Source organism: Haemaphysalis longicornis, unplaced genomic scaffold, assembly GCF_048455015.1.
Source record: "Haemaphysalis longicornis isolate Haplotype H1 unplaced genomic scaffold, Haemaphysalis longicornis Haplotype H1 scaffold_7, whole genome shotgun sequence".
NCBI lineage: Eukaryota > Metazoa > Arthropoda > Arachnida > Ixodida > Ixodidae > Haemaphysalis > Haemaphysalis longicornis.
In genome coordinates, this window is record NW_027526422.1 from 74,977,391 (window position 1) to 74,994,437 (window position 17,047).

A 17,047-nucleotide genomic window follows, 5' to 3' on the forward strand; every position below is an offset into this window, starting at 1 on the left:
GGAGAGAGCGCCTAGCTTTCGTCGCGCTGTCTGCGATGTCCGCGGTCGAGTTGAGAGGGAACGATTATGCACGATTTCTCATCACGCGTAGTTTCGGTGATAGTTTCATAATTCTTGTGGAAAGAGATTGCTGAGAAAATAGACTTTACCCCAAAATACCTTCCGAGTAGTCAATGGAAAGTGCTGCAGGGTCCCTTTAAGTGTGTGTGTTTATGTAGTATATCCAGTGACTGAAAATCATTTGTGATGATTGATTGTAGGGTTTAACGCGCCGACGCAACGCAGGCGATGAGGCGCGCCGTAGTGGAGGGCTCCGGATTAATTTTGACCACCTGGGGATCTTTAACGTGCGCCGAAATCTCGTACACACGGGCGTTTTTGCTATTCGCCTCCATCAGAAAAGCGGCCGCCGCGGCCGGGAATCGAACCTGCGACCTCGTGCTCAGCAGCGCAACGCCTTAGCCACTGAGCCACCGCGGCGGGTGAAAATCATTTGTAACATTCTTTTTTCTTTCACGTTAAGGAAAGAGGGGGTGGCCTAGCTATGCTTATGTCAGCCCAGTGCTGGACGGCTTCGGCAGCTGCTGTTCGCCATGTTACTGCAAAATTGATTGATCCTTGATTCACTACTCCACATATGACATGTAGGCACTTCAAGAAGATTCAAGACTATGAACGAGACTTCTACCAAAGTGAGTCAGAGTGTGCTTGGACGTTTCTATCGGCATCATTTCGATCTGCAGGATCATCCTTCTGTGTGTGAAAGCAGGGCGGGCACATTTGCTCTCGTTTTGCCTTCACACCAGGGGTGCTTCTTTCTCTGAGGTGTGCCTAAACACGACTATGACAACTATGACCACAGCTATGACTGATCTTGACAGGTTGGGGGTAGAGTTGATGGAACTGAAGCTTGTGTGACAGGTTCACGTGTTAGCGTAAATGCAGTCATGCAAAGCGTAGTAGGGCAGTACAAAAGTGCTTGCTACAGACCAAGCCTTCACACTGCAACATCTCATTTCCTCATCCAGCATGTACTAGCAACTGCTGTGTGCCAAATCTCATTGATGTGCGGTCTTGTGGAGCGGCTATTGCTTAAAAGTCATGTGCTAAGCTTCATTTGTTTCCGAAATATTGCCCTATAATGTGCATTCCTGGAAAATTTGGACACTTCATTTTATTTCATGCTTTGTAGAGTCGTGCCTCAACAATTCCTGGAGGGCTGATTGCTGTTTTAGTGTATGGTCAGTAGTAGTACGTTCCCGGTTCATACGACTTTTGGTTACTACGCTCTCAATTGTGAACACTAAAAATGCCCGATAGTACGTTTCTTCCCAGATAGTAAGTTTTCCTGGATAGTGCGTTTCTCGCTTGTGTTTTTAACGTATCAATAAGGGCCTACTGTAATGAGGATAAAGTTTACAAGGATGACTTGGTGGGCTAGTTGGGGGGGGGGCATCGTGAAGGTGTTAACAGTGCATGAAGACGATGATACACGAGGAAGAGAACACAGGGCAAGCACTGAACTACAACCGATTTTTATTTCGCCAAGAAATACAAATAAACCAAGACAAATCCAATAAGAAGGCCCCACAAAATACGACGTAATGACCTATTGGCCTTTTGCAGTCAACCCTTGTCAGCTGCTGAAATATGTCGTGCAGAGTGGGAGGTGCTTGTGTCTTCTTGCAGCAGATTTTCAACACTATGTGGCATAAGCACGTGGGAGGAATACAGTTGAGCGCAGTTTAAGACGATCCTTTTTTTTTTTTTTCAGTCTGAAAAAAGTGAAGTTTTTTGAAGTTGGCTCAGGCTTGGCTGTAAAATGTACAACAACATTGTATAGTATCAAGTTTGTTTACTGTGTGAAATCGTCAGTGGCCACCTGAAATAAAGCCTTTTGGTCATCAAGGCTTGCCTGTGGCTTGAATCAGGGGTCGGGTAAACGTGATGTGGCCTCACCCTTTTTTCCCTCTCATTTTACGCAGAGTTTCACATAGTCGTGTGCGGCCTTGACTCCATTGTTGCACGGCGGTGGGCCAACGGCATGGTGGTGAGTTCGAATGACGGAACTACAGTTTTTGGCGCGGTCCTTGCATTGCAATCTGGGGAAGTTGTGCTTTTATAGCCCATTTTTATAGCAAACTTTTTTTTAGTTACGTATAATTTGATTCCATAATAAGCTTTTTTTTTTTTTGTCTTCTCTTCTTTCTATTTAAATGGAAGGAATGCATTATTCTCCTAGCAATTTGAACTTTGTTCAAGTAATTAATGTTCATGCAAAGCCATTTGGGCGTAGTCTGCTCTTAAAGGAGCCATGAAGGGAAAATACAACTTCGTTTAATTTCAAAGAACTAGGGTCTTCAGTATCTCACTCAGCTCCATTACAGCCACAAAAGATGTTTTTTAACGAAGAAAAAGCAACAAGTATCTAAAAACCTTCAAATTTTGCGCCACAGTGACGTGTTATGAGCAGGAATGACGTCATACGGGCCAACAATAAAACATGATTTTCAGTGCATTAACTGCACTTAGCATTCAAGTGATGCGGTCAAATGGAACTAGAGGCCCCATTACAGACGTCCAGTCATGTGTCGTCGCGACAGGTGAGTTAGGCGGCCGCCAATCGCACAAACAAGGTTCCGTGATGTCATAGAAAAGTTGCGGGAAATTGGCTAGGGGGTAGCGACTGCTTCACACGTTTTCTTTAATATCTCCGTTATTTGTTCGAAGATTGCGATGATATTGGTATCATTGTTATCGGGACTAAGCAGTATTTCTAATAAACCCAACTTGTATTGTGTCTTCATGGCTCCTTTAAAACTATGTATGTCTGTATTTCAAATGCAGCATGTCTGGTGCTAGAGCAGATGTTTCCGCTTTCCCAAGTCAGGGTTCTTAGTGATGTGTTTTGGACTACAGCTGCCTGACGTTTATGTTTTTGTACTTTTAAATTAAGTTGACTATAAGCATAAATGATTTTCCCTGCTTCTAACTCGTTTAGTAAAAAGAGTCCTAACATGCATGATGCCTTATTAACTGTTTCCTTACCGCGAGACATTGACCGATTTTTAGGGGTCTAAGAAGAGATTTTGTTTCTGCTAAACATATTGGTTAGGCACTAATTGCAGCAACATAAAACGCAGATGATTTAATGACCTTTCCAACAACACCAGCTTTTAAAATGTTTTCATGCATCATAGTTGCGAAAAAAAATAACAAAATCAAAATTTTTGTCAAGTTGCCGTAGAAAATGGTGAAAAAGGAGTCGTGTATAACAAACCACCGATAGTTGAAAAAATTTGAAATGCTCATTTTGTAGGGAACATTTCAAGAACACGTCCTAGAAAAAATGGTAACTTGTGCAGAGCAGCTTGTCGGATGGAGCCCAACCCCCATTTCAAAATGCGCAATTTTGGGTGGTTCCTTGGAAGAAATCGGGAGGTTTGACATTATCAGATGCACCAATTTGTCCCCGCATAACATAAAAACATCTTTCAAATGGCTGACTTTTTATTTCAATTTGGGACAAGCATGCGATGCGGAAAAATCTGCATGGAGTTGAAAACGAAACTTGGTGGTTGATGCTTGTTGACATTCACTGTCAGTTATCCCTCAAAACATAAACTTGCAGTTTATTATCATCGTCTGACTCGCTTTTGCCGCCCTGCTTGCAGGAATGAGGTGCGGTGTGCTAGAATCATGCCCTGCAAGCTTTCACCAAGTAGCTGTTGCGCAATGAGAGTTCAGCTTCGAGCCTCCTGCATTGCAGCACCACCTAACATTTTTGGAAAGAAACAATACCAAACCTGCTGGAGGCTCCGTCTGAATAGACAGTTTAACTAAGAAGCAACACTAGACCGCCGGAGATACCCTCCTTGTATGGAAACGAAACTTGCCGGTGAACAGCTGGCGGTGTGCAAGGCCGGTTTGAAGCGCCCTTGTTGTTTTAACTGATGTCTGGCGACTGGGTGTTATCTTTTGACTTGTACCGGAAGTTCTTATCACAGAAATCGGGTTATGGGGGTATGAAATCACGAGCGGCATGCTTTGTTCGAGGATCAGTCGCAGACTGTGGAGGTGCCATGGCAGATAGGCTTAAAGGAGTACTGACACGAAATTTCAAAGCTGAGATAACTATGTAAAACGCTGCCTTTTTAATCAGGAGATATCTCCCAGCAAGTTTCAACAGCAACCGTTCAGCGAAACATATTTAAAATCCATTTTAATCTTCGCCCGCACGAGAAAGCCCAGAGCGGGCCGACGTGACATCATCTGCTACATGCCCCAAACTGCCGACGTCGGGGCTCCCGTGACGAAGCCGATGCGCTGGCTGTGGTTGGCGCGCGCTGCTCGGGCGTGTGTACACGTCATGGTTTTGGGACTGACGTCATGCTGCCCGGGTCTGTGCGGACGGCGAAGACCTCGGCCGGTCTGGGCGCGCGCGTGCGCTCGTTCGCGCGCGCTTCCAGAGAGGCAGCGGTACGGTAAGAATGGTGACGCCATGTAATACATGCTGTCATGGCGGCCGCTCAGCGTTTTTTTGTCGAAACCGAAACTGGCACGAACAAACGAGGCCGTAAATGAATGTTTACGCTGCGCTCGACCGTCTAATCTGTCATTCTATGATTAGTGGGCTGGTAGGCACGCATAGCAGCGAAAAAAACGTAACATAAAAATTTCGTGTCAGTACTCCTTTAAAGTTGAGTAACTGCGCTGTAGCGCCAAATATGAATTTTGCAGTGCGGAAATGGAACCGGAACTGTTATAAACTGTTCGCTAATGGTCCTCTGGCAAGTAGAACTACAACACAACTTAGAACAACGTGCGCAAAGGCAATAAAACTACCTAAAATCATAAAGTAGCTTTGCAAACAGGCAGTGCTTGACATTTTCAGCCTATTTCAGGAATTATTACTCTAAGAGTGCAGACTTGACGATTGAAAATAATTTTCTGATTCACCATTCGTGCCCTGATAACAAAAACCAAATGCTGATGCAGAGTAATTAAAAGGAGCACGCCTTCTTCATTTGTAGCAGTGACACGCAACGACCACGCCCCTTTTCCACACCGAGGTGATGAAAACACGTGTGAAAAATCACGTTTTTGTTGCAAAAAGGAGAAGAAAACTGGTTTTGAAAGGGCATTTTCTGAGCTAACCCCAAATAGCATTACTTGTTCGAGAAACGCCTGAAACGCTATGACAAGAGACTCCCAAGGTATCTTTCAAATTGAAGGATTTTGAATAGGTGCGGTAACGAAAGAGTTAAGAAGACTGTCTATGAATCTATAAAATTTCCTCAAAGGCACTTCACTTGAATGTAATTCCCTGCTTGCATGGAAACGAATGCAGAAGGCGTAAAGTCACCCAAAATAATTCCTCAGGTCATAGTCCTTTAGTAGCTTGTCTGTTCAGCCAGCAATATGCCCAGGTTGAGCGAAGGATACATAGCTGCCTCAATTTGTTTTTCTAAAGCAACACAACGTTGTGTTGGTCTTAGGCGGAACTCATTCTACGTGGAACTTGTCTGGTACATGCTGTGCCCTCATCGCAGTTGACATCGCAAGTCCCAAAGTGAATGGGTCGTCATAGTTATTCCTGAGCACGCACCTCTTACCAAGTTCCGCTCGGTTTGTGTCGTGTGAAATTCTTTGTCTCCCAGTTTCTTGCATGCAGCATTGGATGAGGTAAAGCTCAAAAACTGCGTCGGGATTGCTGCAGAACTGAGTGTGGTTTCAATTCATTCATTTGGAGGCCTTCTTCGCTTTGCAACGTCCACAACATCCTCACTGTCATCTTCACGACGTAAGAGAGTCTTGCAGAGACATCTTTACTTTTGTTTTTTTAACGCAGACTCAGCTGAGCCTGGACAACCCGGACTGTCCGACCCCCATGGTGGACGGTGGCACCGAGGGTTTCAAGGGCAACGCACGCGTCATCGTGCCCACCATGAATGCCTGCGTCGACTGCACCCTGGACCTGTACCCACCACAGGTGAGCAGCGGCCACCTCTTTCGTTCTTGCCCAATCCTGGTGGACGAGGGTGCAAGACTGGCACGTGAACTTTCAAGCTGTTTGGGAGGGTGTCGGCACATGGAGGGGAAATGTAACCAGACAGCTCAGATGTGTTGGGAAATGGTATAACAGGGGAGGGGAAAGCTATCGAGAACTGTTGGCTTTTCCCTGTGCTCCGTAGGGCTTCATTTTGTTTAAGGTTGCCAGCTTATGAGTGGCGTCGCGCCTGGGTATGGAGCATGAGAAGAGAGCCCACGGAGGATTGCTCGGAGCATGCGACGCATATGATTAGTCAATTGCCTAAAGACACGTGCCGGAAGTGATTGTTAGTCTGACAGAAAAAGAAGTCCCTGCGGGATATGACTAGCCTGAGATTAATGTTTTTGAGCCTCAACTTACCTAGAGGCGATGTCCTTGGACCAAGTCAGTGAGGATGCATGGCCAAGAACAGTGCAGCCAAACCGGTAGAATAACCACAGAGAAGCACACACTCCCCAGCGGTGTACTTGACAAAGTTTTATGAGCAGAAATTTATCCTTTCTGGAGCACGCACATTAAACAAAGGGAGCCAAAATTTGTTTGACCCACTTCATGGCATGAACAACCAGATGAGGCTTGTTCACGCCATTGAAACGAATTCTCATTAGACCATCATACTTTTGTATATTACCTAACCGTCGAGTGGTGGAGGTGACCGGATATGTGTAGTTTGAACCACCTGAACACACTTATGTCGCTGAACCTGACAGTGTGAAACAGCATCTTTTTCTTATCCTTTTTTTTTGTTGTGGTGCTCTTCTGTCTGCTCTTTACAGCACCATTTTTATCCATCTTTTTTCCCATTTGTTTCGATAAAGGCTCCAGCAATTCAGCGAGTATTTTAGTTAAAAGAACTCTGTTATTCTTGGTTGTGTACTTATGTCTTGCTTCAAAGATGCCCAAGGTTGCCATCAGCTAAACTATGTTGACACGTGTAAGCCATGTCAGCAGTGCTAGGTTTCTTCGTTGTGGCAGAAGATATTTTTTGCTATATCTCTCAGCAAAAAGTGATGGCAAAGAAAAAAAAAGAAAAACCCCCAGAAAACCTGTCAGATGTCTAGGGTTTCCTTGATTTCCTTTGCACTTAACTGTAGCATTATCTCAACGGTACAAATTTCTGAAGGGCTGAAAAATATTCGTATAATTCAAAATTCTTATCATTAAAAAATATCTGCAAAGAAAATGCATTTTTGTTCTTTCTGCTTGCATCAGCGGGCTCTGTTACATTTTTCGTGTTATTTTCTCTAGCTCAAGGTCACGTCAGAAAAATGCGCACTGATTTATTCACTTTGTTAGCCTCCGCAATAAATTCACTTTCTTACGCAAGGTGAGTCTTTCTTTAAAGCTTTCTTTTTTCTTCCTACATTTGCAATACCAAGTATGCGTACTTTCTCACATGCTGTGTCTGTTCTGACAGCAAGCAACCTACTGTCTGGCTAGAAGTGCTACGACTGCCATTTCACAAGCACAACTTCAGCTTGTATGTGGAGTTCTGCTGTCCTCGTATCAAGCCAAGCTGCATTCTATGAGATCAGATAAGGGATGAACACACCTGTAGGGGCGGTACGAGAAGCAAGTAACCAAGCAAACAGAGCAAAAGTGTTTCGTGAATGATGTTTCTGGCCAAGTTTTTCCAGCTGCGAACAACTGTTGACTCTATCAATACAATAGAGTCGACAACGCAGGCTTCGAAGGATGAGCCTTGGCCTTACTGCATACTTGGAGCCTTTTCAAGGGAAGTGTACAACACAGAGAGGTGGTAGGCGGCAGACAGGAGTTAGGGCAGCGTAAGTCTGGCTGTCACTGCGCAGCGTAAAAGTGTCGCGTGAAAGATATGTGGTGGTGCTATGTAGAAACTACGTGCAGCTTTGGTTGTTTCACTTTAATCTACATCTTTTTTTTCGTCTGTTGCATTCCACATTTTTAGTGTGTGCATAAAACTAGTAGTTGCCAGAGCATTTGCTTCAGCCATGCGACAGGCCTGTGGTAACCAGCTAGGTTACGTGCAAGCTGACAGAGCTGCAACAGGGGCCAGTTGGTTGCCGAGGATAAAGTGCAGGCAATCCTGCATTCTTTCCCTTTACGCCTCTTCATTTGTCATGCAGGTGAACTTTCCCCTGTGTACCATAGCTCACACTCCACGGCTTCCCGAGCACTGCATTGAGTACGTCAAGGTCCTCTTGTGGCCCAAGGAGAAACCCTTTGGAGGTGGGTGGCCCATTTTTTTTTTTTTTTTTTTTTAGGTATTGCGGCGAGACGTCTTTTTTCATGCCTTTAATGTCTAATGGAGCTGAGACGAGTAATAAAGGGGCCGTGCAGGCTAAAGACAAGTTTGGTTCATTCGAAAGATTGGCTCGTTAGAGTCGTACTGACCCCACTTTTAACGTAAACTTCGTTCAAATAAGCTACATAATGAGGAAAAAAAGGAATGGCCATGCGACTTACTGGCTCATTTTCTGCAACAGAACCTGTGTCGTTATACGTGACAGCTCTGCAATCAAATGGGCCGTGGTGGCGAGATACAATTCTGTCGTATATCAAGAACCAACCTTTGTTAGCTTGCGCAATTCCTGCTCCAAAAGGCGTTTTTTTAACTGAAAAACAAAGACAAGAAATTAGAAAAACTTTCAAATTTCTCACTATGCGATATAAGGGGTGATGTAATGGGGTAAATACTAGGGGTGTGCGAATATTCGAAACTTCGAATATTCGATTCGAATTTTTTGGTATTCGATTCGATTCGAATGACACTTTTATGGTTCGAAATATTCGAACCACCCAAAACTAAAAAAAAAAATTCAGAGCGTGTCTTAGCAGCAAAGTGGCGAAGCATATACACGGCGAACGGTACGTGCTTTCGCAGACTGTATCGGTGTTTTCTGCTCACGAAAACGCTCTGCGAAGCCCAACGCGCGCTGACGCTGCCGGGAAACCACCCCCACGCTGCGCGCGGCGCGGCCGGCGGCGTCAACATGGCTCCAGCCGCGAAGTGGCGCGGGCGCTCGAGCGACCGTTTCTAACCGCTCTTTAAAATGCGGCTCAAGGGAGACACGAAGTTGCTTGTGTGGTAAAGGAGCTGATAATGCATGCGAAAACGGCACTATAAAACATCACCCGCGCCGCTAGAAAGCGCCCGTAAAATATTTGCCGGGGTGCTAAGCCTAACCGTTTCCGGCGGAGCCAAGCCGGCTGTCTCGATCTCATCGCAAGTAGTCAGGCTCCTCCATTCTGCCGCGCCCGTCGTGCGTCATTTTCTGACCGAGGTAGGCGCTACCGCGGGCGCGAAATCGTCGATGCGGGCGTGAAAATACAGCGCTCGAAGAGCCGAGGCGAGCGAATCGCGTGCAAAAACGCACCATGCGGTTCACGCTTGACTGTTGCGGCGTGTAGCGAGCTTGGGCACAGCGAGTGAGGAGACGAGCGCAGAGCTTTACGTGCTCCAGAAAGGACTGCTTTGCGACATGGGGGTTAAAAAAAGCAGAAAAAATCACGAATTTCTTCACGCGAAAGTAAGAGAAGAAATAAACGAAAACTTTTTTCAGCGCTCAATTTTTTGGTCTGTGTTGGTTCATACGAATTTCGGATGATACGAATATTTTTCGCGGTCCCGCAAGAATAGTATCATCGAGATTTTACTGTATCAGCGCGCGGCAATGTGCACGAACTCGGGCATGCCAGCCACTAGTGTCTCAAGTGAGCGGCTACTTTCGGTATCGGGTGGAGTCGTGACGAGCAGGAGGTTGTCACTGCTCCCCGAACATGTCGAGCAGTTAACCTTTCTCCATGTTAACATTTAAGTGAGTTCAGACCTTAACCTGTTGAGTGCAATGGTATTGTGTAATTTCTAATTTTACTTTGTATGATTTGTTGTGCAATAAAGTTGCAGTTTTTGTGTCTCTAGATGGTGAAAACTTTAATTTTACAAAAAAACAATAAGTATTCGTATTCGAAAAATATTCGGAAAATATTCGATTCGATTCGAACTTTATTTTTATTATTCGAATTCGCTTCGAAATCAAAAAATTGATATTCGCACACCCCTAGTAAATACTAAAAACAGAGTTATCCTTGTGTTAACCGCACGTTAGCGTTCAAGTGATGTGATCAAACGGAACTAGAAGCACCAGTAAAGTTGCACAGTCATGTTTTCTGAACGGTGGCCCTGGTCAACGAATCCCCCAAAGCACGAACAAGTCTCTGTGGCATCAGGTCAAGGCAAGAAAGTTGCTGTTGAACATCCCACTGCTTCATCTGTCTCCCTTAGTATCTGAGCTACTCGTTGTAAGTTAGCGTTAAGTTTGACATCACTGTTACAGGGCCCATGCAGTTCGAAAGAACCAAATTGGAGCTTGGTCTTCATGGCCTCTTTAAGGAAAGACATGGTTAAGATACGACAGCGCAGCTGGAACACGGACACAAAGGAAGAGATATAGACACACACGAGGGCTGCTACAGACCAGATAGAATGGTATTGTTAGTCTTATTGCACTCCTGGATTTGTGCAAAGTTCACTGGTACCTTGTCCAGCTGCATCACTCCAGCAGTTTTTTGTACAAAAGTTGTAAAAAAAATCGAGTATAAAAATTCGAATAAATTTGAGTGTAGTCGTTGTTCACAAAAACAAATGTTACATCTGCAATCAGAATGAAAGGCTACATATGTCCCCCAGTTTTTATCATCATAACTGCGAAAATAATGTTTTTGATCAAAGACCCATGTGCTCCCCTTAAACCCTGTAAAGTGCAGCCCCATCGGGGTTCAGCAAGGAAGCCATGCTCTGCAGTGGTTGACGTGTCCCCTTCTTCTCCTCCACCTGCCCTCTTTTTTTCCTTGACTGCCACGCAACGTGTCGTTGCCAGAGGAGACAGCCATCGATGGGGACAATCCGGATCACATCCAGTGGATCCACGAGAAGGCGACGGAACGGGCCAACGAGTTCAACATTAGCGGAGTCACCTACAGGCTCACACAAGGCAAGGAGTCCCGACTGTCATCCCGTGGAATCAAGGCACACAGGGCCGAAGAGTTGTGCTGGGAAATCATTAGGGGAAGTCACTGGACTAGTGCTCGCAAAAATGGCAGTAGTAATGCTTCTAGAGTACAATTTCATGCGAGCATTTTTATTACTACTTGTTTTATTAGCAATACAGTTGTTATGGTGTAAAGTGTGAAGTTGTTCCTCTGTTTTGACAGAAAAGGAAAAAAAAGAAAACATTAAATTCTACAAGTGTTGGTGGAACCATTACTGTACTTTGTTGCACAGTGAATGTGCATTTCAAAAAATCCACGCACCTTTGGGGATGCATTTGTTGCAGCATGAAAAAGGCTTGTGCATTCTTTTAATCCATAGCAATGACCCAGTGCTGCTGTGACTCAAGTGGTTGGGGGGGGCAATTGGATCTCATGACTGCACAAACCATCTATACAGTGGTTGCTGTTTGAAGGGGTAACCACAGGACGCCATTTTTGCGAGCGGCGCGGCAAGCACAACTCAACAGTTCACAGTGGACTGGTGGTGCGGGTGACAGCTGGTCACTGTCGTCACTGTCGCTAGTCCCCTCAGCCGCTGTCGCTCGTCGCTTGCTTCCGGAATACTTCTAGCCGACCAAAAGCCAGCGACGGGGACCAGCTGTCACCCGCACCACTAGTCTACTGTGAACTATTGAGTTGTGCTTGTCGTGCCACTCGCAAAAATCGCGTCCTGTGGTTAGTCCTTAATGGTGGCTTCAATTTACATTGTACAGGAGCCCTCCATATAGCTAATGATATCGCAGCTGCCTGACATAAACAATGGTGGTACTTGGCGGTTTTTCTTCCTTAATTTATTGTAGTAAGAAATGAGACAAATTCATTTGTTTAAAAAATGAGACAGATCTATTTGTCTGAGGAATGAAAGGTTTGATATATAGATGGCTGGTATTGCTATTGCCAATAGCAGTAGTTATTCTTTCATGTTAAGTAAAGCTCTGTTCAGATTTCTCAGAGCCATGGTACACACCCTGGTTTGATGCTCGATGTTGTAATAATCAGGGGTGAGACAGCTGCACATATTGCGCAGTTTTGATACAAATTTGTTTCCCTGCTCCAGGCTGCTCCAAAAGCTTGAAAATTGCAAAAATTGCGCCAAACTGCTCCAAAACAGTCTGAGAGCCAAGGATTTTAATGCTCCCGTCAGTTTTAGTGGGGAAAAATTCTTACTGGCGGCATACTTTTCCAGCATCTTCAAGGTGTTGCTGTTTGTAAAGGTTTAATGAATTAATTGAACATTCAATAAAAAAACCCGCATAAAATGTCCCCGAGATAGCTTTTTCTAAAGTCACAATGTTGGGTTGCACATATTATATTCTGTGAGTTTTTAGTTTTCCCATCGAAAACCATTATGATGTCCTGTAGAAAAAATACTTATGTGTTTTGTGTACTGAGGCGACAAACTACTTGTGCAAGTTGATGAAAAACAGCAATTTTCGGAGTGCCGGATCTCCGGAACGCCATTACTGGGCGCCGCCATCTTGGTGTGGTAAAGACTGGGAAACATGGCAGACAGGCGAAGCAGTTGCTCGTCGTTCAGTCAGAGTGCCCTTCGCCGATTTCTACTGTGCTTTTGGTTATTTGGAGTGGCTGGGTTTACATTTAGTTGTTTGATCTGTTGCGGGAAGTTGCGCCACTTGAAAGACGGGAGTTCATCAAAAACAGCGGGGTGCCCACGAATTCGCCGTGTGTCAGCCTTGAGTGTGAGGAACGGTGCTTGCTTGAAGGGAAATTTCGGACTCATTGCGGTGTTCTAAAACACCGAGTTATTGCTGCTTTTGACAGAGAGCTTGCTAATGGTAGGAATGGGACGATCGGCACTGCAGAACTGGCGGTGCAGGCTACATCGCCGCAGAATGTTCAAGCAATGTCCAATAGCGGGACGGGCGCTATCACTGCACGCTATTAAGAACAGAGAGTTTTAGTATAGCGTTTTAGCTGTGGCGTTAACGTTTGCGCGCTGCAATCGCAAACGGATAGCACCTCGTTACGCGACGGTTAGCATGCCCGCTAACGCTATGGGCACGCTAAAGTGGTGCTTTCTGCTATACTAAAACTCTCTAATGGTTCATCTATCTGAAGTGAAATTTAATGCCAAAAGGGAGGTGGGTAAACATACCAATGTTACTCAAATTACGATCGTAGTGAATGTGCACCTTGGGGATTGAAATGGGAGGGCTGCCGGGGTGCAACGACTGTCACCTCGCTTTGAGCAACTTTTGCCGTGGATCTACGCTTGTGCGTAAAGCCGAGTGTGGAATTACAAAAATAATAATTTCGGCATTGACGGGATAATGAAAGTGTCCTTTGCAAAAGTGCACTGTGCCCCCAGAGTTGCCCAAAATTTGATTTTTTAAGCTCCTAAGGTGAGATAATAAATGTCGATCTTTTGCTCCAAATCAAGATTCTTCTGCTCCAAAATCGATATTTCGCTGCTCCAAAAACTGCTCCCAAATCTGATTGAGCTGTCTCACCCCTGATTAATACTACTGTGTCTTGTGGCAGCAAGCGCTTCCAATAAGTTTTTCAAAAAAAGATAACGCCTGACAGCGTAATTTTGATAGCCCATCAGGCTGCCTGGCACAAATCATAGCACTTTTTGTTTCACGTGTAGCAGTTAGCGGGTGCAGCTTAATTTTATTAATTAATTTATTTATTTGGTGTGGCTTTTCCTGTGTTGACCGGGAAGGTGTGTTGCGTCTCTTCAGCTAATTTCCCCATGGATTCACTTCCGTTGCAGGTGTAGTCAAGAGGATCATTCCAGCTGTGGCCTCGACGAATGCAGTTATAGCCGCTGTTTGTGTGAATGAAGTCTTCAAGCTTGCTACCAGGTAAGTTGCCACCCTTGCCTTTTCTTCTTTCCACTGCAGTCCTTGCTGCATCGACTTCACGAATGCGCTGAAGTTTACACGGGGTGAAATCAGTTTATGTTGAGAACTGGTAGGATACTGCCCTAATAAACTTTCAATGTAGAACCTGCACTATTTCAGATTGTGAAGCACTTTTCTGGCGAATAAAATGTGATGATGCGTATACATATATTGATCGCTGAGAGAGAGGGTAAAGAGAACCATCCTTGATGAGGTCAGCTTTTCGGACAGCAAGGTTTGTTACTTCAGATGATTTACAGAGCAGTAGGCTTATTAACTCTTTCGGGACCGCTCCTATAGGCCATCGGTCACATATGATCGATGGTTTCGCGAGCCTGCAGAATAAAAATTTTCGCTCGATGGAACACCTAGCGACATCTAGGAGATAGTTTGAAAACTATAGTTTTCTCTTTTGTGAAGTTTCTTTTTTTATCGCCAGGCGGCAACGCATCAGATATTTTATTCTGACGGGCGGTGGTTCCGAATGTAAACATACTCGCGCGCGAGCGCGATAAGAGATCCGCGTCGTCTCGTCTCGCATATCTTCGCCTTCTACTGTGGATTTTGACGATGAGAGTGGCAGTGAAGAGTCGAAATGCGACTTTAGAGATCGCATTTCAGCTCAAGTGAGGATTCGGGTGTCGATCAGCCTGGAACATGAATCGCGCTCAAAGGTGGGTGTTGGTTTCGGTTTCAATTGGCCCTGAAGTAGGTATGCGCGCTCGAAATATGTTCTGGCTAGTTTATATCTGTTCGCTAGGGTGTTAACTACCTATTGTGGTGATCTCCTGCCACCAGCGCAGAAACGGATCAAGTTTTCGCCGAGCCGAGAGCCCGGCGTGTACCTGGGCGACGACGTAGCCATGGCCCTAGTGCCAAAGAAATCACACACAAAACAAAACACCAGTTACACCTAGCCGCATCAAACTTTCGTGATGAATAAACAAAGCATTGTGTTAGATTTTGTATATCCTGAAATAATTTTATTATTTTTAATTATTCTTAGATTTACGCTTTTTTCTATCTTTTTCAGTAGTTTTTTTGCGAAGTTCTTACTTTCTGATTTTTTCATGGTGCTATCGTCAGCGTTGAAGTAAAACACGGTATTGTATGTCAAAGAACATATAATTAGCTGCATTTTGGTATATGCTAAAGCAGGATGGTATCTTTGCTTCATGTAATAAAAATTTTTTACCGAGACCTCCCTTTTTCATCACTTTTTCCGGCGGTCCCGAAAGAGTTAATGCTGTGTAGACGATGTGAAATGGTAAAAAATATAAAAAGGAAAAGAGGGAAAAACCTAGGTAAAGAGAGCTCTGTCACATATGCACAGTACGCACGTATGCATGTGCAGGCGTTTAAAGTCAATCACTGATACTAGACTATTGGAGAAAACCCACAAGGCTAATTTGCCCATTGAAGGCCGATTGGGCTTATCTTTCAGAGCAAGGTACTTATTAACTATTTTTGTTATGTGCCAAATTCGGAGCATTTATGTAGTTAACAATCTTAATAACCAAACTGAGTCAGCTTAAAAATATCCTCCATAATTCTTGAGTTACAAGACAAATCACCTTCGCAAAGTCACCCCAAGATTAACTCTTTCGTGACCGCGGGAAAATTGACAGATTTTTCGCAGTTCATGGAAACATTTTGTTTTTCTGCTAAAAAAAAATTGGTTAGGCACTAATTACAGCAACACAAAATGCAGATTATTTAACGTCCTTCAAATAACACCAGTTTTTAAAATGTTTTCATGCATCATAGTTGCGAAAAAAAATTAAAATTTAAAATTTTAGTCATGTTGTCGAAGAAAATGATAAAAATGGAGTTGTGTATAACAAACCACCAGTAGTAGAAAAAAATTAGAATATGCATTTTGTAGGGAAACATTTCAAGAACAGGCTGTAGAAAAACTGTCGAATTGTGCGGAACAGTTTGTCAGATACCGTATTTTCGCGCGTATAAAGCGGGATTTACACGATGGAGAAACCCTCTCACGGAGGCGGACGGATGTGTGACGTCAACAGCACAGGACTGGATTATCCGGCCTGGCAGCGCATCCACACGTGTGAAGCTACGCGGAGTGACTAGCAGATGACAGCGCCGAGGAACAGGTTCCATTCCCCGCCGAGGGCCACCGCCGTCGAGCGAAAACATGCGGAGGCATTTTCTTTCGCGGAGCCACCGCGGGCTATCCCCACCGAGGGGCGGAGCCTAAAACCGGTCACGTGAGGGGGTCTTGCGGGCCAAAAAGAGAGGGTTTCTCCGTCGTGTGAATCCCGCGGCTTAACCCGCACCAAAAATGCAAAAAGTTCGAGGGTGAAGTAGAGGTGCAGACTATGTGCGAGGTATTTCCTTTGGTGCAGCTTCAATGCAATGCGCGTTGGGCCATCATGCGCCTACAGCAGTAATAGCGACTGAGCCACAGTTATCCCATTGACAGTGCTTATTTTGCACAGACAGCTCAACAAAATGCCAACCTGAAAAAATGTATGCGGCAAGTCATCTACGTATGTAGTCAGCTAGGTACATTCTTTTGTGTAAACAAATGTTTAATGTTGCTTGAGTAGTAGATTTGGTCCATCTTCTTCTGTATAAAATATGCGGGCAATAATACGCGGGGATGTATTTTTGTATTTGTCGACAGAAAGTGGGAGTGCGGGTTATATGCAGGAGTGGGTTATGTGCACGAAAATACGGTATAAAAAAAATATTAGCATGCATGGTGCTTGTGCCATGCGGTGAAGCCCAACCTCCATTTCAAAATGTGCAATTTCAGGTGGTTCCCTGGAAGGAATCTGGTGGTTTGACATTATCAGAGGCACCAATTTGCCCCCACGTAACGTAAAAACATCTTGTCAATGACTGACTTTGCGTTTACGGCCAGCACAGTATTTGGACAAGCACACGATGCGGAAAAACATGCATGGAGTTGAAGACGGAACTCCGTGGTTGATGCTTGTTGACGTTCACTGTCAGTTATCTCTCAAAACATAAAGTTGAGCTTAATTATCGTCTTCTGACTCGCAATTGTAGCCTTGCTTACAGGAATGAGGTGCGATGCGCTAGAATCATGCCCTGCAAACTTTAGCCG

General features: G+C 44.7%; 1 protein-coding gene across 4 annotated transcripts in view; it reads left to right on the plus strand.

Moving 5' to 3' along the window:
• The window catches only part of Uba3 (Ubiquitin-like activating enzyme 3), a 33,592-nt gene that overhangs the window by 3,637 nt on the left and 12,908 nt on the right, over positions 1–17,047 (plus strand). For all 4 annotated transcript variants that reach the window (XM_077677870.1, XM_077677869.1, XM_077677872.1 and 1 more), the window contains exons 6-11: positions 649–692; positions 1,986–2,050; positions 5,852–5,992; positions 8,158–8,260; positions 10,912–11,025; positions 13,821–13,911. In XM_077677870.1, coding sequence (XP_077533996.1) covers positions 649–692; positions 1,986–2,050; positions 5,852–5,992; positions 8,158–8,260; positions 10,912–11,025; positions 13,821–13,911 — 558 coding nt within the window. The remainder of the gene's footprint in view (positions 1–648; positions 693–1,985; positions 2,051–5,851; positions 5,993–8,157; positions 8,261–10,911; positions 11,026–13,820; positions 13,912–17,047) is intronic.